The sequence below is a fragment of the Tursiops truncatus genome, chromosome 16 (assembly GCF_011762595.2).
Source record: "Tursiops truncatus isolate mTurTru1 chromosome 16, mTurTru1.mat.Y, whole genome shotgun sequence".
NCBI classification, from domain to species: domain Eukaryota; kingdom Metazoa; phylum Chordata; class Mammalia; order Artiodactyla; family Delphinidae; genus Tursiops; species Tursiops truncatus.
The window spans coordinates 57151626-57173502 of NC_047049.1; the positions used below are offsets into that span (position 1 = coordinate 57151626).

Below are 21877 nucleotides of genomic sequence, written 5' to 3' on the forward strand. Positions count from 1 at the left end.
ACCCTGCAGGCATTCTCCAAAACACGTCATCCCAGGCCTGACTTCTCTACCCACCAGCTTAAGAGGAAGAAGATAAGAAAAACCTTCAACTCTACGGTTAAATTTACCCCTACAGTCATTCTTCCGGGGTTTCACATCACGGGCTGCAACAAATGCAGTGTTCCTCAGAGGCAGGACACTGGACAGAATTGACCTCCGGGAGTTACTGGCAGCCTCCGTTCTATACCCCAGGTCAGGCTGATTTTGCCTACCAGAGCCCAGCCTCCAAGAACAGAATTCAGGGTACTGGTTTGCTACATCCAGTTATACAACTGGAAGGATGGTTATCCTTCTGTGATTTTAGTCCAGCTCAGGCGTCTGAGGAAGAATTCAGAAGAGCCAACCAGGACAGACCCATGATTCAACTGTCAGCACAGCTGAAGACAGCCTGCCCTCTCAGGCTCACCCTCAGGGTCCTGAACACCCACTGCTCCTGGGGGGTTTCGAATCCTGAGGAGGTGAGCTACCATAGTGATGCACTTAGAAAGGACAGGGAATTCATTCTGAAAAAATAAGTCCCTGAAATAAAATGCACACTCCACCAGGCAATTCCAATGCACCCCCCAAGACTGATGGGCAAGTGGGAGAGTGCCCGTCATCCAGCTTTTCAGAAGGTGGACGGACAAAGGCTCTTAACGAACTCCACGCCCTCTCGCTTCCTGCTCCACCCACTCCACAAAAATGCATTTTAGTAGATGCAATCATCAGAGCTGCTGCTGAACAAATATAAAAAGTAATTCGAATTTGAGGAACAAAGCACCTCAAAACTCACATATTTAAACAGCTATATGGGTGTCTGTCTCAGTGAAACAGAAGAGAGTCTTGGGGAAAATGGAGACTTTGCAAACAGCATTCTGTTTTCTGTTTGAAAAGAATGCATCTAAAGTATGCCCCGTGCTGTTATTTCTTTAGTAGTACGAGGGCAAAATAAAGCTAGCTCCAATTAGGGTGACTTTAATTGTAAAATAATAAAAATGAAAAGAGGCTTCCTTTGCCATCATCCTATGTTCTCACCGACTGACATCTGCTCTACATCTGAGCGCCATTCAGGAGAAAAGACAGGGTCTAAAAACCAGCAGGTGAGTAGAGACTACGGACAGCAGCAATACTACAAACGCCACATTTTGACAGTGGTCAACAGCAAAAAGGTTTTTCTTCACACATTTTCTCTTGGCCCACGCCCCTCACTGCCTCTCACAAGTGCTCACAGCTCTCTCTGGAGGTATATGATACCTGGAATTTATCTATTTTTGGAAAACAAAGCTACACATAGAAATTATGGACTCCTCTTTGACCCATAACAAACTAAATCAGGCTTGAGTTCCAAGCATCATTCCCCACCCCCCTCCAACTATGAAAGTCTTTTCCGCTCAGAAGGTCCATGCATTTACTAAAATAATTTGAGACTTCATCAGAAAGGCCATTATGCCTGCAAACTTTAAATAATTTAAATGATTCCTTGTATATAAATATTTCATATCAGAACTTGATTTCCAAATGCAGCACACATGAAGAATGACCATGCTAAGCAGTGGCTGAGTACATCCCGGTGTTCCAAAATACAGGCAGTATCTTACTGCAACAGAAAGACTGAATTCCACACGAGGTTATGCACGGCTATATGTACCACCTACATACAAATAAAACTGCAGCCTCTGACTCCCACTCCTATCAGACTAGGAACTTATTCAGTGGAGTCTTCAAGAAAAGCCAAGGAAAAGGCTTTGAAACAAATTTCTAATTTGTTAAACTGCTTCATTTTCAGGGGATTAACTGGGGCTTTGATAAGGTTAGAACTGATGCTGAATACTTTAACTGCCATGTCCTGAAAGCACTCAATTTTAACCTTGGGTGAGACCAGGGTAAGATTTTAAGCTCTCCAACCTTTAAAAAGCTCTGGCCACTAGCCTCATCCTGTGTCAATAGGCAGAGGGGAAAAAAAATCCTGTTTCTAAAAGTTGTAAGAAAAGAACAAACAGGGTTGAGATGTGACCCCAAGCCTGAAAACATGCACAGGTTTTCCCTGAGCGGCATGAACAGCAGTCATGTTAAAAGCGGTGAACAAAGAACAGAGATGCACGATCAACACCACTAACCAAGGCTCCAGGCAGCACAGAATAAACCAGCTCGAAACACATGGGCACTGAGACCCCACAGCAACTTTCTAGGCAGCCTCAGGAGTGCGACAGCCCAGGAGCCTGGGCAACCTTGAAGTGTGGCAAAGAGAGGGTGGGTCCTCGCTGGAGCCCCTCCCCTGCCCTCTGCAGCAACTCTGGCCACCCCTTTCCTCTGTCTCTTCCCAGAGTACCCAGGGAAGAAGGCGTAACAAGATCGAGTGGGGCTAGAACCAAGTAAAATACGTCCACTTCTCACCCCAAGCCAGCGGCACATATAACCCCCAAATGTACCATCCAGGAAAGCACCTCCTAGCTGATGGAGACGATCTCTCTCTCTCTCTCTCAAACTTTCTTTTACCAGGACAATAGCCGAGAAGACAACATAACTCCTCAAGCCTTAGCAAAAGCTAAATCCTGTCTTCCTTCAGCTGCAGCATTCAGCTTGATGTAGTTAAATTAACAAAATGTTCCCTTGACATTTAAATTCTCTTTTTCTTTCCTTTTTTCCTTCTTGTAAGCAGAGTGGGGGATGATGCGTAATAATATGTCAAAGACAAAGCAACTTCAAAACAAAATCAGTTACCTGTAAACAATCCTTGTGGGGATATTTTGCCCCTCCCCTCCCCCTCCCCAAGAAAAACAGCCCTGCCAGTTGTAATAGAAAGCGAAGTAAAGATAAATCAATTAGCTTGCTAATTTCTCCCCTCTCATTTATTTAGCTCTGCACTGTATTTGTCGTAATTGACTACAATTATGTTAATTACTAACTCCAGTATAATTACTATATTTATTGTCATTGAGCAGGCGATGTACCCACAGCAAAACTGGCATTTGTCGGGCATCAAGAAAGCAAACTGTCGAGAGGTGATTCTCGGCAAACTGGCGGATGTGGCTTCGGCAAATGAAAGGGCAAAAGAGATTTCATGCAATGTTAGTTTGATAGCACCGGTTCATTAAGGATATTAATTTTCTGATAACTACACATTTAAGCGTGACACACTCGTGCCGTATCTACAGGATTTCGCAATTATTAATGCGTGACAGTTTCAAATGCTAAGTGAATCAATTAAACAGCAGCATTCACAATTTGAGAAGAGATAACTGCTTCATAACTACCTAAGACTACAATTTTCACATGACAAAAAAGAGCCATTGAGGCGCCTTCAAAACCTGACAGGTCAAGAAAGAAGTTTGAAACAAAAGCACCTTACAACCATCATCTCTCCTCTTTACTTGTCAGATCAACTTTGCTAGTGTCTCCCCAGAAACGGCATCACATGCCAGCTGCCACAAGGTGATTTTTCATGTCTTGTCAAAGAAATCTTTTATTCTATTTGCTCTGCATTAACATGTTACATTTATTGATCAAGGGCCTGTTCCGCAGCCACAGCAGGGCACTGAGCTCTCCATGCCTACGGGGCTTTGATGTCCCGGTGACATTCGAGCCCGAATAATGCACATACTAAATGGATTTAATGCAGAAATGTGTTTGGGTCTGACAGTTACATTAATAATAGCCCCTCACACTGATAAATATGCAATTGCTACTATTAAGAGTTACCCAATTATGGGGAAAATATTTCTCTACCTTATAAATAAATCCATCAGGGGAAAAAAAAAAAGTTTTAACAATGGTGCATTTTTTTAAAACATTTCTCCAGCTGCAGAAACTAGGCGGTATGGGGGTTAACACCCCCTCTCCCACCCTCCTCTCCTATTGTTTTTAGTAAGTCTTGCTTTATCTTAAAAATGGTTCTGGGAATTTTTTAAAAAGAAAAAAGCTCTTTTGTCGGTCTTCCCTGCTATACCCGTCTCTTATTTCTTCAGAACCAGAGAAAAAGCAGACACCCAAGAGACTGAAAAATTGGGTCCTGTATAAACTCAGAGAGGAGCTTAGGGGAGGTGGTGCAAAGGTGGGGGGCACGTAGCTGATCCCCATAATGATGGGTCTGGAGGAGGGGGTGTCTTTTTTTCTTTAAACTCTGAAAGGAAACCTGAGCATGTGTGTGTATGTCTCCTCCTCATTTAAAATCCTAAGTGACCTTGTGCTGTGGCAGTGATGAGGGTGTGAGTGCAAAGGGGAAGAGAAAGCAGCTGGGACAGGAGAGAGCTTTTATTAGGAAAGTCTCGGCCAGGGAGAATTCATAGTTACTACATCCCTGCAATTAAACACAGACACCCAGCAAAATACATAATCACTCCCCTTTCATCATAAAGGGGCAGGGAACAGCTGAAATCACCAGCACAGCAGTCCCCAAGGAGACAAGAGGAAAGAGGCTTTTCACATGGTGGGTGTGTGCACGCTAGTGAGTACATGTCCAAGTACAGACACAGACATGGACACACACACACACACACACACTCACTCACTCTTCTTTTCCCTCCAGAATCAAAAGTCATGCATGCAGTCATCCGTCTCAAGGTTCCCCATCCTGAGGCTGGGACAGTAGAGCCCTGGCAAGTGCTGAGCCATTTCCTGCCCTGACAGTAACCATCTGAGCCATGCCTCATAACCCAGAGGAGGCAATAAAAGAGGAGGTGGTCTCTGGGAACCCCCAACTCCCAGCTGGCCCAGGCCTCACGAGGTCACCAAACTTTGCAACTCAGGAAGGTGTGGGAGAAACTGGAGAGAGGACACCCCTGAGGCTTCTATGGTCTCCAACTTGGAGCTGCAGGATCCACTCTGACCCAGCTTCCGTGAATTCCACAGGCTGCTCATGATTTTATATAACAAACTCCCCTGCCCCCAAGGAAATACAGGCTTGGAAATGACCACCCATCTTCTTGCACAAAGAAAGCAATGATTTCTACCATGAGAAGCAGTCTAGAGTAACTGCAAAGCTGAAGTCAAACCACCAGGGCCATATAATCCCAGCATTTAACCATCATTGTGATCTGGGGGAGATTTCTACCCCTATCTGGGCCTCAGTGGCTACATCGTAGCATACTATTGGGAGGACTGAATGAGCTAACACCTGGCAGGTGTTCTGCCCAGCCTTGGCATGTAGCAAGTGCTCTATAATATTGCTCATGTATTAATAAGGAAAAAAACCATGATGTCTAATGTCACTTGTCTGACCCCTTGTCCCTGGACTCCTTTGCAGGGCCGAGCAAGTCACCTCTGGGTACTCATCTGCAAGTCTGCTTTACTTCATCAGAGAGCCAGTCCCAAGCTCTCCCCTACAGGACTCAGAGGTCTTCCTCAGGGTGCAGCTGGCGTGGGGGAGGGACGGTTCTTTGGTCTAAAGCTGTCCCAGGCCCTAGAAGACATTTAGCACCCCAGGCCTCACCCACTAAATGCTAGTCGAGTCCCCACCGCCATCACTGTGATAGAACGTCATGGTGTAGAAAACAGGAGGCCAGTGAGTAGAGAGTCTGAACGGGTGAAACTCGCTTGTCTCTCCCCCGATTCCTGAAAATCACCCCTGCTTCCAACAGCCACCCTGACAACAGAGAGCATCACCACCGCATGCGCAATGACCTCAGAGTGGAGAGCAGGGCAGGGGGAGAGGGTAGAGCGGGGGGCCCAAGCTCCAAACAGCTCCGAGAGAGAAACTTTACAAAAACAGGAAAATTAAACCAAAGGCTCTGAAGGACATAAATGGGTGAGATGAGAAATAAAAGGCATTACTGAACAAGTGTATGAATTTCTCATCCTGCAGGTAACATTGTAGGAAATATGGAGACAAGGTTTATGAAAGCCCTTTCTAAACCACACTGCGGGGCTTCCCTGGTGGCGCAATGGTTGAGAGTCCACATGCCGATGCAGGGGGCACGGGTTCGTGCCCAGGTCCGGGAGGATCCCACGTGCCGTGGAGCGGCTGGGCCCGTGAGCCATGGCCGCTGAGCCTGCGCGTCCGGAGCCTGTGCTCCGCGATGGGAGAGGCCACAGCAGTGAGACGCCCGCGTACAGCAAAAAAAAAAAATAAGTAAAAAATAAAAATAAACCACACTGCAAGCCACAGGGGACATTACCATTTATGAGAAAGCTGAACCTCAGGAAAGCCCCAGAGTCTCTCAGTCAACTCGCTCCAAAGGCCCACCACTTCCCCAGCTGAGTCTTATACTCTGTGGCTCAATACCCTATTTTCTGGCCAAAGGGTAGAAATCCATGAAGTCAGGACATTCTTGGGGGAGGGAGGCAGCAAAGTACCACATAAACCTCACTGGCAGTGGCTTCCTACCTGCTCCCTTGGGCCATCTTCCTTCCCTCCTTTCCTGTTTTCCTTTAAACTGTTTTTGGTGGTTCTACAGTCACAACGGTCACTCTAGGCAGGGTCATAAGTCAAGGAAATCAAAGTCTTGCTATCGAGACATCAAATATTACCTGCCAGGTCACTGTCCACTTCACCTTTTGACTGCATGTTCTGCTGGTAGCCAGAGACACTAGAATGGCCAATAATATCCTTGGAACAAAAAAGGTGCTTTTCATAGCATTGCCCAGATCAGAGAGAACACTGCTTCCAACGCACGTAGACCCTCGCCTCCCTCAATCACTCAGGGCTTATCAAGGCCCTAGAACTATTGTGAAAATTCACTAACAGTTTCTCTTCCTAAAGCCTATCTTTCCCATCATCATCTCTTCCTCTCAAGTCTCATCAACATGATGAGGTCTGCTGCCAACCCAAAACCAACATCAGTGAGCTCCCCAAGTAAGACCACTACATTTGGGTTTTGAAAACAAGTATGCACAAGGCCCCTGACTGCAAAGAAACGGTTTGATGAAGACCCAACACCAACAGAACATGCCCTTCGAGCTGTTCTCCTAAGAGTCTAGGCGGGGAGTTCTCTCTCTTACTCATTCCTACTGTGATATGAACAAAGGAACGCTCCCAGTCGGGAAGGATGAAAAATGTGGGCAAAGTGAGTGGGCTTTAGCCTATGCAATGGCAGACAGTTGGAAAACTAAGGTATTTGTACCAGTTAGAATAGGCTAGGTTACACTGCATTGAATAACCTCACGTCTCGTAACACAAATTTCTCATTTACAATCTATATCCAACATACGTCAGCAAGGGGTTCCGGTCATTTATGGTCAGAACCCAAGACTGCTGATCACAGCGAGCATAAGAGAAAGTGGCAAATCATGCACTGGCTCTTAAAGTTTCTGCCACTGGTTATACCAAAGGGTGCAAAGATGTGCAAACATACCACATGCTTAAAGAGGAGATCTTGAATGTTTGTGAGGAACCCCAATAACGACCAGAGAGTGAAATGGCCCCATGGAGGGCCCCTAAGAGTTGGCTTTTAGCCTCACTAGCGCCATGTTTAAGCACTAACCATAGCTCTGCTTACTCAAGACCTATTACATGCCAGGTAATTTGTTAGGCACTTTACACACAGTTACACACTCAGCATTTTTGTAATTAGCCCAAGGCCAGTTAAACAACTGGTGAGTGACAGTCCTAAGATTTCAAGCCAGGGTAGCCTAACCCCAAAGCCTTGGCTCCTTTCATTACACTGCCCATTTTCCCAACTGAGCAGCAAACTAACAGGCCCAGTCTTGTCCAGCATTAGTAACAGGCATAGACACGGTGGTATGTCCGTCCTCGAAGATTTGACAGTGTACCAGTTGCCCACCTCACTGCCTGGCAGGGAGGACAGAGCCACCCTTTCTCTGCTGGAGCTGCACAAACTCCCCAGCCCATCACTGTCATCCTGGACAAAGCCAGAGAAGCAGCAAGTTCCCACCTAAGAAGGTTTCTCCTAAGCAGTTCTCCCATCCAGTACATTCATCAGAGTGATGCTAGGTAAGATACGACTGCCAACGATTTTTAAAACGTAAGCTTCCTGTTGCCATAGATCAATTAAGCCCTCTCAATTTTATTGCCAGATTGACACAGACGTGCTTACCACCATGTGCCACGGGAGCTCTGCTCTGCCCACTGTGTTCACAGGCTCAGCAGGCAACCCACCCAACCCACTCAAGGCCCTTGGGGGAGAGAAACGGGCCACCAGAGAGAACACTGCCCTTTCCCAGTCAGGGGAGAAGGAAGATGAAAGCTGGAACAACTCATTACCAAGATCTCTTTGGCTCAGTCAAGGAACCAGAGGACTCTCTGTACTGATCACAGAAGTAAAGGAAAATATGAAAACCTCAAAAACGAGTTCAAGTAAGAGTTCGGGACAATGGATATTCAAATACTCCTGGTAGCAGAAATCAGTATAACCTCTCTTTAAGGCAATCTGCCATCTGTATCAAGGCCCTCTGACAATTCCATTTCCAGGAATTTGCCCCAAACAACTAATCAGAGACATTCATCAATGAGTATTACAAGGCAATTTATAATAGAGATATTTATAACAGTAAAAATCTGGAAACAATCTAAATGTCCAACATTAAGAAATAAGAAACCATTAAAAACTGTAATGCAGTATTTATTGAGATGGGAATATGCTTCCAACACAATGTAAGCAACAGCATCATTTAAAAAATATTTGGCATTACGAAAGACTCCAAGACAATAAAATGTTAACAATGGTGGTTCCTGGGTGGTAAGATTATCAGTGAAAATTTGAGAGAAAGAGGGTTTCTGTCATACCTTTCTGTGTTTTTCAAGATTTCTAAATTGATCATTGTTGGTTTCATCATTTACAAGACTGTCTTCAAAAAATAAAATCTAAAGTACAATGTCATGCAGATGTAAACATTGGATTCATGCTCATTAATGCATCTAAGTTTACGGGACAAAACTTCACTCCTCTTGGCTGTTACCTACCTAATATGCCCATTAAAGGGGGGATGGCAGGACCCTACACCTGAGAATCATGTCCAGAGAGCTGGTCCCAGTTCAGTCATTGCAGTTCACCTGGTTTTCATCATAACAGGAAGAATGAGGTCTGGGCTGAGAGAGCAGGTAAGGAATGTTTGAGTCTTTTAAGGGAGCCAGAAATTTTATTTGGACCTTTTGTCTTGCTTCCCTTTCCAACCCGACAGAGAACATACTGCCCAGGGACTTTAATTCCCTCCAGGACAGAGTCATAGAAGCAAGACAGTCTCAATTTCCACGACTTTCTGCATAGTTTACTACTGGACAACCCAACTGAGGTAGAGATGGGGTCACCATAGTTAACGCAGGAGACAAGACCCTAAGGTGTAACAGAAAGAAAAAATAAAAGTTCAGAGCTTTTAAACCCATAACCACACTCCCCTCCAGCATGAACAGGTGGCCATAGAGACAATCAGCAGAAACATCACTTTCATGAATGAAATTAACAACGATGATGGGCTATGAATTGACAACAGAGAAGGATGACCCTATCACAAGTGGTTAACTGAAGCCTGGTGCCTCCGTTTTAACTAACATCTTGGCAAGAAGTAATATAAATCTGGCCACATGAGAAATTCTCATGTTAGTATAAGCATGGAATATCTCTGGAGGATGACAGAAATCAACTACCAGTAGTTAGCAGTGCAGATGGGAACCAGGAGGCAAAAGGACTTACGTGTAAAGGACACTTTCTTTTCACTGGCTGCATGTTTGTTCCCCGTAAAGACTGTGCCATGTGAACGTATTAAATATTTTGAAATGAATAAACAGAACTCCTTGCCTAAAACCAAGCTGTACTCTAAAGCACAAACAGACTGCAGCTGATTCTGTGATTTATGAGATTAGCAAAATTTGTATTAGTGGCTCTCATCCATTTAAGGCAATACCCGGATATGACTCTTTGGATGAGAAAAGGAAGCCTGCAGAGACGCTCTATAAAAAGGAGGGGAGGGGTGATTTTTCTGAATATAACAGAGTAAGAAGAATTTTGTGTTTCTGAGGGCAGCTCTGGAAAGAAGATAAGTGACATTGGAAAGCCGAGAAAGTGGCTGGGAAAGAGGGGCACCTGGTCACATGCAGGAGACCTGATCCTAATGAGAGGAATCGCCAGGGAGAAGGTCTCTAGGGCAAGGGGGTACCCAGAAGATTTCCAGGAACAATGCTACTCCAGTGTGTCTCCTGCTGCGTCCAACAATTACCACCCTATCGCCCCCAGCACACTTTGAACTGGTATAATACACAGTAACATTGTGTTCGGCTTCAAAGAGATGAAGGGGGTGTCCGAAGTGGGGCCAGACAGGCTGCCGAGAGAGAACAGCAGATAGAGCGGAGAGGGTTAGAACAGGGAGCTATGGTGAATCCAGGCGGAGAGCAAATACAGGGTGATATGCTCCCCCAAATTCCATGGAAACAGTAAGGCAGGGCTGGGAAGAAACCTTCTACAGAAGGTGGGATGGGGATTCACAGTATTTCCTTTGGGTATGATGATCCCTGCAGCCTGGTGGGCTAGTGACATCTGTCACATTCCCGTCTATTTGGAAGGTAAGTTTATTATCTTCCTCCTCCCTTCTCCTCCTTCTCTCCCCTCCCCCATTTATTTTTTTTTTTAAGAGAAATTAGTTAGGCATCTAAGTCGTCTCCGAATATTTATCCAGCTGGAGGTAGAGACCAGGGCCTGAGTAAGCTTGCATCTTCCTCTGACACCCAAGATAAAATAGTGCCACCTCCCTTTGCCCCCGAGTTAGCTTAATAAGACCATCAAAGATGAGCCAATCCCAACATAACCATGTCAAGCCAGGGTTACTTTTCTCCACTGTGGTCTGTAACACCTCTGACTTTATAAGTCCTAATATAAACCCTTCCATTAGACTTCATCCCTGCCCCAACCCAGCTATAACCCACACATGGACCACAACAGGGGTAAGAACAGGTTCCTGACCAGAAGGCATCACTCCTCAAACTCAACACTTACAGAAATCTGTCTCCTCAACAGCAACAAAAATTAATAAAAATCTTAACTCTTCTCCCTCCTTCTCACAAAATGTTCCTGCCTCCAGGACCCGTCATTTCCTGTGATAAATCCTTTTAGATCCAGCCCCTCAGAGCCAAGAGCCCCTTCTCGCCACCAAGCTCGCTCGGCACACACACACCTCCCAGGATTCCAGCCCCTTCTTTGCCAAAGGGAGGCAGGGCCCGGAGCATGACAAAGACGGCTGTTTCCTCAGAGCTGGCAGCCCAGTCCCATGACCTGTGATTGCTGACACGCGCTCCCTCACAGGGCCCAGCCTCCTGAAACCCACGTCCGGGCTCCCAGTAGCAAAGCAGCCACCCGCTGAGCCACAGAGCCCCAAGCCCCTGGAGGCCGGTCACATGGGAAGAACTCCTTCTGATGCCCCAAGGAACGCTTATGCCTGAGTCTGTCCTGGGAGCTATTCAAGGGGCACCCGTGTCTCAGGCACTGTCCAGTCCAGGTTGTGTATTCTGTCCCCAATTTGGGTAGGGACCAAAAACCATCCTTTGTTTCTTTAGAGTCAGTGTTTGTTTGGCATCCTCTCATCACTCTATTACTTTGCAACTTTTCAGTTTCCACATCTCTCCAGAAGCACACAAACCCCTTGGGAGTCAGGGAGAGAAAGCACACAGCATCCACTCTCTTGCAACACAACTCCCTGGACGCCCCTTCCCTGGAGCCCATGCATCTCCGCTGTGAGTTCCTGAGCACCAGCCCAAGAAGCTCTGCTGGCTTAGCTTCAACTCCCCTCTACCCTCTGGTGCCTTAAAGCACTGAATTTTGTCCATCTTCCCTGGAATCCATAATTCCCAAGTGTCCCGACTCAGAAGACACTCCACAGCATGGAAGCAGGAAAGTACAGAAGCCCCGGGGTGGGATTCCAGCTCTTCACCTCTCCTTCCACCTTGAGACAGTTTGTTCCCTTCCCAGGACAGCATGGCTCTAAAGGGGACACTTAGGAAAAACCTCTGTGTGGAACCACCTCGTTAGAAAAAGCCACGACCCAGATCCCTGCCCATTTGTCCCACTGATACCTGCTTTCCAAGAACCTCCTAGCTCCCTCCCCGAAGCCCCCAAGCCAGTCTCAATTCAAAATCTTTTAGGAAGAAATGAAACAACTGTCTGTTTTCTCCATTGGAATAATACAGACGATCACACTTACCTTCTCTGCCAAGTTTGGAACAGTTGTTCAAGTTTCCCTCCCACCTACCCCATGCCAACAGTGTTGGAATTACTTTGAAATACCATCTGGGAGAAATCATCATTGCAAATATTTAAAGTTCCAATTCATAAAAAGGCAAAGACTCCATCACACAAAAACACTCTACCTGGAATTTGGCAAATCTTTGGGCGATGGAGGTATCCAGGAAAGCATTCCTCAACACCCCCAAAGCACTTGTTGGTTCTACCTCACTTTCTCCCCAAGAGTATCCTAACTCGTCTGCACGGACATCAGTGAGAAAGGAAAAGAACAAAGTGACGCTGACGGCCCTCTCGTGACACATGTGAGATGCTCACACTTGCTGCTTTTTCACCGGCGCAAAGAGGGGAGCAGAGAACCATGTGAAGCAGAGTCAAACCTTCGGGGTGCGGTTCCACAGGTCTCACAGCCCTGTACCCTGTGCAGAGCTGGGATGTCTGACTTTTATCTGCAGGCCGTTACCAGGGGGACTGGGCCTCCCAGGCCTGGTCTGCATCTTGTGAAGGTTACATACCTCAGAAGGTTAAAGCTCAGATCAAGCCTCTTTGCAAAATGTCCACAGTCCCTGCCGAGGTGCTCTGGAATCTCTCTGCAGTCCTGGCCTATGTAGGACACCTGGAAATTAAATGGAACAGAAACAATTGTGGCCAACGGAAATCACCCAGCTGCTCACAACCCTGCGTCACTGATCCGATGATTGCTTCCGCAACTTGAAACACACGCTTCACACACGAGAAGCCCCACGTGTGGCTGTTTTCCTGATCAAATCAGCTTTGGGGGCTTCAGGGACTCTGCCAACAGCTCCCCTTTGCTGGTACACTTAGCATGATGGAGACTAATCCCAGCACAATGGAAACTGGACTGAAATTGCCCTGATTCAGATGTCCCAAAAAAAAACCCAACGTCAGAGCACGGTGGTATAATCACAGCAATCAGCCTCTTGCTCAGGGGCCTTCCCAACAGCTGCCCCTCTGGCTCTCCTGCTTCCCCTCCTCTGCTCCCACCCTCCCCCAAATACCCTGCGATGCACATTACCTCATAAAAGACAGAGCAGATGCACATACCAGCATTCAACCTGCAGGGTGCTGGAACAAATAGGGTTGGACAAGAAAACCTCCCCAGACCGCCAATCCCATCCTATTTCCACCGTGTATAAAATGTCCTCCACACTCTGAACGAAGCTGACTCAAAGGCGACGGGGCAACGATGGGTGGCCAGAGCTCCCAAGACCCTGTCCTCCAGGGATCCTTTGGCAATCAACCCCACTCTGCTTGCAGAGCTGCTCCCTCAGGCATTCTTTTACTTATTTTATTATTATTATTATTTACCTAGAGTGTGCCCAAACATTAAGAGGCTGAACTGAAATTTGATCCCAAAACTTCTGGCTGTGACAAGGTCAGAGGGCTTTCTCACTGCTCCAAGCACTGAGTTTCTGAAACTCACTTTTACAGATAGCACACTGCAGGAAGGACTGGCAACTAATTCCAAAACCAGTAAGACAAACCAGTGACCAGTGGATCACAGTACATGACGCTTTCCCACTAAAGGACCCTACCTCCAATTGCTCGGCAGAAATTCGTGGCTGTAGCCTTGATCCTTTCCCCCTGCAAACCCTCATTCTTCTACACATACAGACAAGGATGTCTTGGAATTAGAGAGAGGTGTCCAGGGGGGTGGGGAAGTTATGATTCCTAATTGAGAACAAGAATATGGTGGCCTTCTTGCATCCTCAGGTACTGGGTTAAACTGTATGAATTACTAATATTTCGATCATTGTAGAACTACACAACAGTACTTTCATATGGCTCAATCTAATACAAGTCACGCTGCACCCTAGCACCCTCAATTTTTCAGGTCATCTCTCAACCCTGTCTTATCCAATGAGGGCCCATCGTTGACGATACAACATCGTGTATTCACTCTCCTTCAGTAACTTCATTCCTGGAGGAGACAAAGTGGGGATAAAGGACAGAAAAATAGCTGACTCCAATAAAATTATTTTGACTTAGGAAGATACAGGCTAGAAACTAAAGAGCTGTAAGTTCAATATGATAACCTCTCCCCTTTCTACACGAGACCCATCTTTCTTCAGAACTCCTTGTGTAACAAATTAAGTTCTGCTTCCAAGCAGAGATGGAAATTATACACTAAGGAGAGACTGGAGAATCTAGGGATTTCCATCACTCAAATGTCTACTCCATCAGCAGCTTCTTCTGTATTATATGTTCACATTGGTCCCAAGGCCCAAGGCGCTCACCTGAAAACCCATCCCTTTCACCCAAAATGCACCACCATCTTGTACACATCAAAATCATTCAAGACCTCTGCTATATATGAAGCAGAGAGGCTGAGCTTTCAATGTAGGAACTGAGTTCTTTCCTCATTGGGTCATCAAGGGCTAAGTTTAGTAGGGACTCAATCAAAACCCCTCATGTTTTATACAGGGAAACTGAGACTCCAGAGGCCTGCCCACTATAACACATCTTTCTTAATGATAGAGCCTGGACCACATCTTGCACCAGGAATAAGGACTTCCAACATGCAGGCCATGGAATTCTTAAATATCCACACGTGGATGTGGATTTTCTTCATCAACAAAATCCAGGGGTGCATCTATCATCAAGTTTCGGCTTCAAAATGAGTTTTCCTAGCTGAAAGGTCTAGAGCTACCTCATGACACCGTGTGGAGGCCCCAGAAGAGTGTCAGAGCCTGGGGAAAGAGGGATATTTGCTCCCCTTTTTCTCCTGTAGGATTCCACTTCAGAGCAAACAAACACCAAGGACAGCTATCACCATGAAGCATTCGGATCATTCACTACATGTCTAACAAGGATTCCATCAGCTTGTTTTACTCCATGGTCTTAACAGCACAATATCCCCAGAGAACTAAACAAAGCACAACTTGCTCCTATTCCACAGAGATGCAGACCATGTCTCCAAAATTTCGTAAGAAAATCAACTGGATAAGCCATCTGCATGCTTAGACCACCCTCACGGTAAACTGGAAGCTTTTTGAGATGTGAGTTAAGTCAACCATGTTGAAGGGTTCCAATTGGCTGGAAAAGGCTTCAAAGCAGCAAGCAGTCACTGCCAGGCACTGCAACCAACACTCATAATGAGAGGAGAAACTTATTCAAGAAGTGCTCCTGAGTGGAAGACATGACCTCTCAGGATGTCAGGAAACTTTCTGGAGCATGGGACCACCTAACATAAAACAGGAAGCCAGAAGAGCCAGGTCAAAAATAGTCTGCATCTTCAGCAAACAAGAGAAGGAATACAGAGCTTAAGAAATCTTAAATGGCACAGAAGAGCCCATCCAAAGTGAGAGGTCATTGCATTTAGTCAATTCTCTTGATGTTGAGTGAACTGAAGGACAAAGTTTCGTACTTTTAGTTTGCCTACCTTATGTAACATGCACCCCAAGACTTCTACCCTGCGTGGCAGAAAAGGACACCATTATCAGGGAAATGAAAACATATCAAGTTCAAGACCCTTACAGTGAGGAACACCAGACGGAAAAATAAGAATGTCTTGGTGGGATACGCAGATGTACACACAGCCAGCTCCTCTGAGCAGAAGCTGCAGAAAATTACCAAACTGCAGAACACTGAGGGTTTCTCTTTGCAGTTGGGATGGTCTGGCTCCTGAACTTTTCCATAGTAGTCAGACTGAGAGGAGATTATTTTAGGATGCCTGCCCCCACCCAGGGGTGAGGGATTCTTAATTTTAAGTTCACAGTACTGGAAGCTCTGTGAGAGTAGAAACAGCTCTGGGCATGAGTTTGGGTCCCTGTGCTGCTACTTACTAGCTGTATTATCTTGGATGGGTCACAATCTCACGGAGTCTGTTCCTCTTCTATAAACTAGTTAAACACGAACCACCTCCAAAGGTGTTAAGAATAATGTAACTACTAACATTTATTAAAAGCTTACCACCTGGCTCTTAACTAGTCAACCCTGATTAAACAGCCCCACGAGTCATATATTACCCTGTAATGTAAGTTAAAATTGAGGAATGAGATAAGTTTACATATTGAAAGTACACAGCCCTGTCCTGGGCACCTAGTGGCCACTGGGTAAATAGTTATTGAATCAGACCAATATCCCTGTGGCAGGGGTTTCTTATTCCAATGCCTTTCGGGTGTGAGATTTCAGTACCCAAATTTCAAGTTTGCATTTATACCTGCACTTGTATTAATGCCCCTACTTTAATTATCCTAAGCTAGTGGAAAAGGAAGATTGAGGCTTTCGTACTGAATATAAATGATGCATTCAAGCCAAAAGAAGACCAAATGGAGTCAGATCCATGTTAAAAGATTTTTACAGAGAAACGTGTAGGGAGGACCGTCTCATCCCCGAGTGTGTGGTGGTACAGGTCTGTGCAACTCCTCAAACCCAGGGTGATGGCCCTCAGCCTACAGCAGCACTGAAAGCAGTGACCGAGTTTCAGCAGAACATCATCCATCTCATTAAATTGTTTAATTTTATGGGTGTTACGGTTTTCATCTTTACACTTAAGCCATCCCTTTATTTGGGGCTTGTAAGTCTCTAAATATGAACTTAGAAAAAGTTCTATCTGGTCTTATGTTTGTATACTTAAGCAATATTGTAATAAAAAACAGTAATACTGTGGACTTCACGGCAAGTGGGGTTTTTCCCCCCTTTATAAGGATCCCAAGTTTGAGAAGTACCATGTAATACACATTCAAGGTGCTTTATCTTTTTTTTTTTTTTTTTTGCGGTACGCGGGCCTCTCACTGTTGTGGCCTCTCCCGTTGCAGAGCACTGGCTCTGGACGCGCAGGCTCAGTGGCCATGGCTCACGGGCCCAGCTGCTCCGCGGCCTGTGGGATCCTCCCGGACCAGGGCACGAACGCGTGTCCCCTGCATCGGCAGGCGGACTCTCAACCACTGCACCACCAGGGAAACCCAAGGTGCTGTACCTTATAATGGCTGCAAGGGGGAGAATGCTAAAAAGACCCTAACCCCAGGGCCACCACTCAGATTCACTGATGTAGGAGGTTTAGAATACGGCGCACTAATGACCCAACGGCATTTTCCCCAACCTGCCTGCTCCGCTCCTTCCCTGGCAGCTCCATCTGTTTAGAACTGTCCCCAAGGGCCCAAAATGCCTCACCCACAGGTCAGTGAATGTCCTTGGGCAGTTTGGGATGTGCTAAAATCAAGGGGCGCAAAAAAAAAAAAATCAAGTTTGGGAAACAGGGGAAGAGAAAGGGAAAGGGAGGCACAGGAAGGCGCAGCCCCACTGCCAAGTCTTCCATGAAGCTGCAAGAAGCTACCAGAGAACCACGGGTCTGAAATGCAGAGACCTAGGTTCTGGTGGGTCAGGGACCCTGCTTGGGCAGAGGCCCTCTCCTCCAGCCCTTCCCCCAGCAGCCTTGTTAACTCCCAGAAAGTCCCTTTTCCCTGCCTGCTAAATATGATACATCATTTTAACCTCCTTCCCAGGCTGGTACCTCCCTGGTCTGCTCCCTTCTGAACTCTGAGAAGGGGAAACATTCCCTTAGCCCAAAAGTAACCTCAAAATCTAATTCTGCCTGACACTACATGCCTTAGGCAATCCAAGGGAGAGCCTCAACTCCTCAGAACCATTTCTCTAGGGTGTGCAGGGAAAGGTGGGAAGGAGGAGGGCTGGCTTAATCAGAGTTTAAAAGGGACACCTGGCTTCTCCAGCAAGTAAAAGGCACCTGGTCCCCATAATGGCTGAGTCCATCCCTCCAGCAATGACTAACACCTAAGGCTTCACTACAGCGCTGACAGCAAGTAAAGCTGGATGTCTATCACCTCGGGTTGAAACTTCAGTGTTGCCATTTCCCATGGACGCCTGTTAAAGAAATCAGGACCAAAATAAAACTGGAGAACTGTAGCCTTCTACCCACCTCTGATTAGGGGCCTCTGGTCAGAAGCCGGAGCAAGTCTGCAGCAAAACCCCCCAACCCAGCGCCTGCAGGGATGCATCATGATTTTCACTGTCTTTCATAGATTCCTTCCTCCGTGGGGTAGGGGGGGGGGGGGAATAAAAACCCATAGCTACAATTTATATTCTACAACTGCATTGGTGTACAGACAAATATATTAAAACGTTTCTTTAACCAAGGTTCTTTTTTTTTCTTCTGGTTATGAAAGAAAACTTTTTTGTGGGCCCGGGAAAGTACCGTGGGCTGTGCGTACTACCCACTCGGCCTGATGGAGAGCTCCGCGGGCTGGCCCCTGGTCAGTGAGCGCTGGGGCTGGAGGGGACCCGGGCGACCTGGGGGCCTTCCCCTCTCCTCCCACCCAGGAGGTGTGCCAGGCGCAAAACCGAGCCTGTGCTCACCAAACTCGGGTAGGCCTGGGCATGGAGCCACTCCCCACCTGCCGACACAGCCCCCTGCAGTGAGGCAGGGAGCCCCGTCTAACCTCGGGACGCCGCCCGCCCCAGGGCTCCCTCCCCCGACCGACTGTGCCGAGGCGGGCGCGGGGTGGCCCCAGCAGACTTACTTGAGCTCCACTGACCACAAGCCCAGCCATGGCGACGGGGCGGGCGCGCTATACCGACTGCGGAGCGCGGAGCAGAAGCACGGCGGCGGCGGCGGGCAGCTCGGGCCGGCTATTAGTTCCGCACTGGGTGGTCAGCTGACCCGGCGGAAGCCCGAGGCGCGGGCCGGGCGTCTGAACCTCGGCTCAGCTGTGCGCCCGCCGCCCGCGCTGGGCCGGGCCTCGCGCAGGTGAGCCTCATTCAGCGCTCTGCGCGCCCGCAACAGGTGCCCGCAGCGCCCGCGCCCGACTCACTGGCGAGACCGCCAGGCTTCCCAGTGCCCCGCCCCCGGGCGCCCCAGGACCCTACGGCTCAGGAAGGGTCAGGGCAACAGGAATAGCAGCCCCATCTCATGCCCAGAGCCCTGGCGCGTTGGTAGGGGCGCACTGGGGGATGGAGAAGCAGGGAGGTCTCCCATCACGGGCTCCCCATCGCAGCCGTTAGCCAGGGGCGTGTGGAGAGCCAGGACTGTCCTCCATGTCACAATCCGGATTACATAACTGTCCTCAACTGTAGGGAGGAGGGGCATATTGGGAACTCCTGTCCCCAACTCTGAGGGGAAGAGGGGAGTTGAGAGATTGAAAGGACACCTGATGGGGTGGAGTTCCCATTTGCATGGGGAGCAGGAGGGAATTTAAATTTTCTATAAATAAACCACTGGCTCAGCTAATAACACCCCACTTGACAGGAATACGCCCTGGGAAGAAGAGCTGAATGATGTCCCCAAATTTCAGGCGTCCCTTATTCTCTCTTCTCACAGGGAAATGTTAAATGTGAGGCTGGAAGTCGTCCATGGGGTCAGCCCCGCACACACACCTTTGCCTCACTTGGAAGTGAGGGGTAGCCCCTGCTGCCTCCTGTCTGGGTGAAGTTAGGCCCAGGGGACGGGTAAATGGAAGCTCATGCCTGTTCTCAACTGAAAGTACCCTTATTTTCTCTGTATTTTTGCCTTCATACCTCCAGCACCAGGATGCACAAAGCTATCACCAGAATCCAATTCAATGTCACATTATCAGCCGTCCCTTATTGCAGATGAGAGGCAGCCCGGCCTTAACTAGACTTTCCATCCTGCTCCCTTCATACCAATGGGTATAGGCACCATTCAAATAGAGAAGGGAAAACTGGATCCTCACGCACCAGGCTCCAGATCTCACAGGCATTCCAGGGACCTCAACTCAGTAGGCCTATTGATGATTGCAGCTCCCCATCTCCATCAAAGGGGGTGTTCACAGGACTTTTCATTGGTCCCTGTGTCTAAACAGCACTTAGAAGGCCCTGGTTGTGCAGCTGACGGTGATGATTATGATATTGGTTCAGCATTTTGTGGCCGTCATGGTTATCTCTCAGGCCTGGTGCCAACGCACTGTAACGTGGGGGTTGACCGTGGGGGTTGACCCGCCTGCCCTTCTCTCTGCTGGGAGGAGCGGACACAGCAAAGTGGAGCTGTAAGAACACACACTTGGCTGTGTTTACCTTGGTGGGTTCCAGGAAATGCTTACAACAAAAGGCCCCACAGGCCAAAAAAGAATGCTTGCCCTCCAGAGATAAGGGGGATCAAAGGGAATCTTCTGAGGCCTCCTGCCCCAGGCCAGCCCCTCAGGCTCCTCCCTCATTCTCTGCTGGATGCACCATCTCTGAGTCCATTGTCCACTTTTGTCTGCCTTTCCTGCCTGAAAAGGAGGAAGTGATTCTCTACCCGCCCCGGGGAACTTTCCCCTTGCCCTTTCTAGATGGGCTTTGACCCGAAGGAGAGAACATGTGGAAATAAACTGACACCTACTCAGAGATGAAACTGGAACCCCACCCCTTCCCCCTACCAGGAGGAGGGTGCTTGAGGTCATTTCACCCACGCCCCTGCCTCCATACACGGCTGTGTCTTCTGAGCATAGAAGGTCTGTTCTGCAGACCCTACTATCCACCAATGACACCAAAGTGAGCAGGGATCTTTGCCACCTTTCCAAACCCCCTCACTGCTGTTCCCTTCTCTACACAGCCCCAGGGAGATCATTCTAAATGCCCGATTTGACCCTACCTGAAATCTTTCAGTGGCCTCCTCCCAATCTAATAATACAGCCCCAAATCTTGAGCCCAAAATCATCAAACTAATTTCCCTCAAGATCTTTTAAATCCCATCAACCTTTACCTTTCCTGCCTCCTTTCCTGCTTCTCCCATCCTCTGCTCACCTTTTAGTTGTTGGTTTTGCCTAGAATGCCTCCCCAACCGCTCTGGTCTCCACTAAGTGAACACATCAGGAAGGCCAGCTGACTGTAGGGAAGAGGGAATTGGGAAATCACAAAGAATAAAGTTCAAGATAGCTCAGATTAAAGTGGACTTTAGGGCTTCCCTGGTGGTACAGTGGTTGAGAGTCCGCCTGCCAATGCAGGGGACACGGGTTCATGCCCTGGTCCGGGAAGATCCCACATGCCGCGGAGCGGCTGGGCCCATGAGCCATGGCTGCTGAGCCTGCGTGTCCGGAGCCTGTGCTCCGCAGCGGGAGAGGCCACAACAGTGAGAGGCCCGCGTATCGCAAAAAAAAAAAAAAAAAAGTGGACTTTAATGTCAGAAATGAATATAAACTGATGATTATAGGGAGCTATTGAAAATTCTTGAGCAGAGTAAACATTTTTTTTTTTTACTGAATGTAGTGGGGGAGGGCTTCTCTAGAAACAGACTGGATTCACCTCTCCCTACTCCGCTCAGCTTTGGGAAGTTAGTCTTCATGACAGAGGAACAAGGAGAAGGAAGGCAAAAGGGAGGGAGAGGAGAAGGAGAAAAAGAATCTGTATCCCTGGACCAAGGAAGATTGGAAGAGTGGGGAGGGGACATTTTTCTACCTCATCACTTTCTTGAGCAAAAAGGAAAATTTAATAGAAATAGCAAAAGGTAAAAAAGAAAGAAAGAGAGAAAGAAGGGAAACTATAAAGGAGAGAAAAAAAGAAATAGCAAAAGGTAAGTTTTTTTAGGTAACATGGTCCTCCCCTTGGGAGGGGAGAGAGCAAGCTGAGATACAGCTGGCCCAGAAGTGGGCAAATGAGTCCTTTGGAATACAAGGAGTTTACAAAAGTCAACAGGGGGAATGAGTCTTGTTGGGGTTCCTCCCTGAACACAGCTCTTCCTGCCCCTGCCCCAGGAGCACTGAGGGAAAGGGAAAGTTCATGCAGTCATCCGAGTTCTTCCTCAGTCCCCTCACCCCATTCCTCAG

At 47.6% G+C, this 21877-nt stretch overlaps 1 protein-coding gene across 1 annotated transcript in view; it reads right to left on the reverse strand.

Annotated features, from left to right (window-relative positions):
* LRMDA (leucine rich melanocyte differentiation associated) overlaps positions 1 to 19155 on the reverse strand; it is a 1127525-nt gene extending 1108370 nt beyond the window's left edge. The window contains exons 1-2 of the mRNA XM_033841616.2: positions 18638 to 19155; positions 12653 to 12753 (exon numbers count right to left, since the gene is read on the reverse strand). Of these exons, the coding sequence (XP_033697507.1) occupies positions 12653 to 12753; positions 18638 to 18667 (131 nt within the window). The 5' untranslated portion in view covers positions 18668 to 19155. The remainder of the gene's footprint in view (positions 1 to 12652; positions 12754 to 18637) is intronic.
* Between the last annotated feature and the right edge of the window lie 2722 nt (positions 19156 to 21877).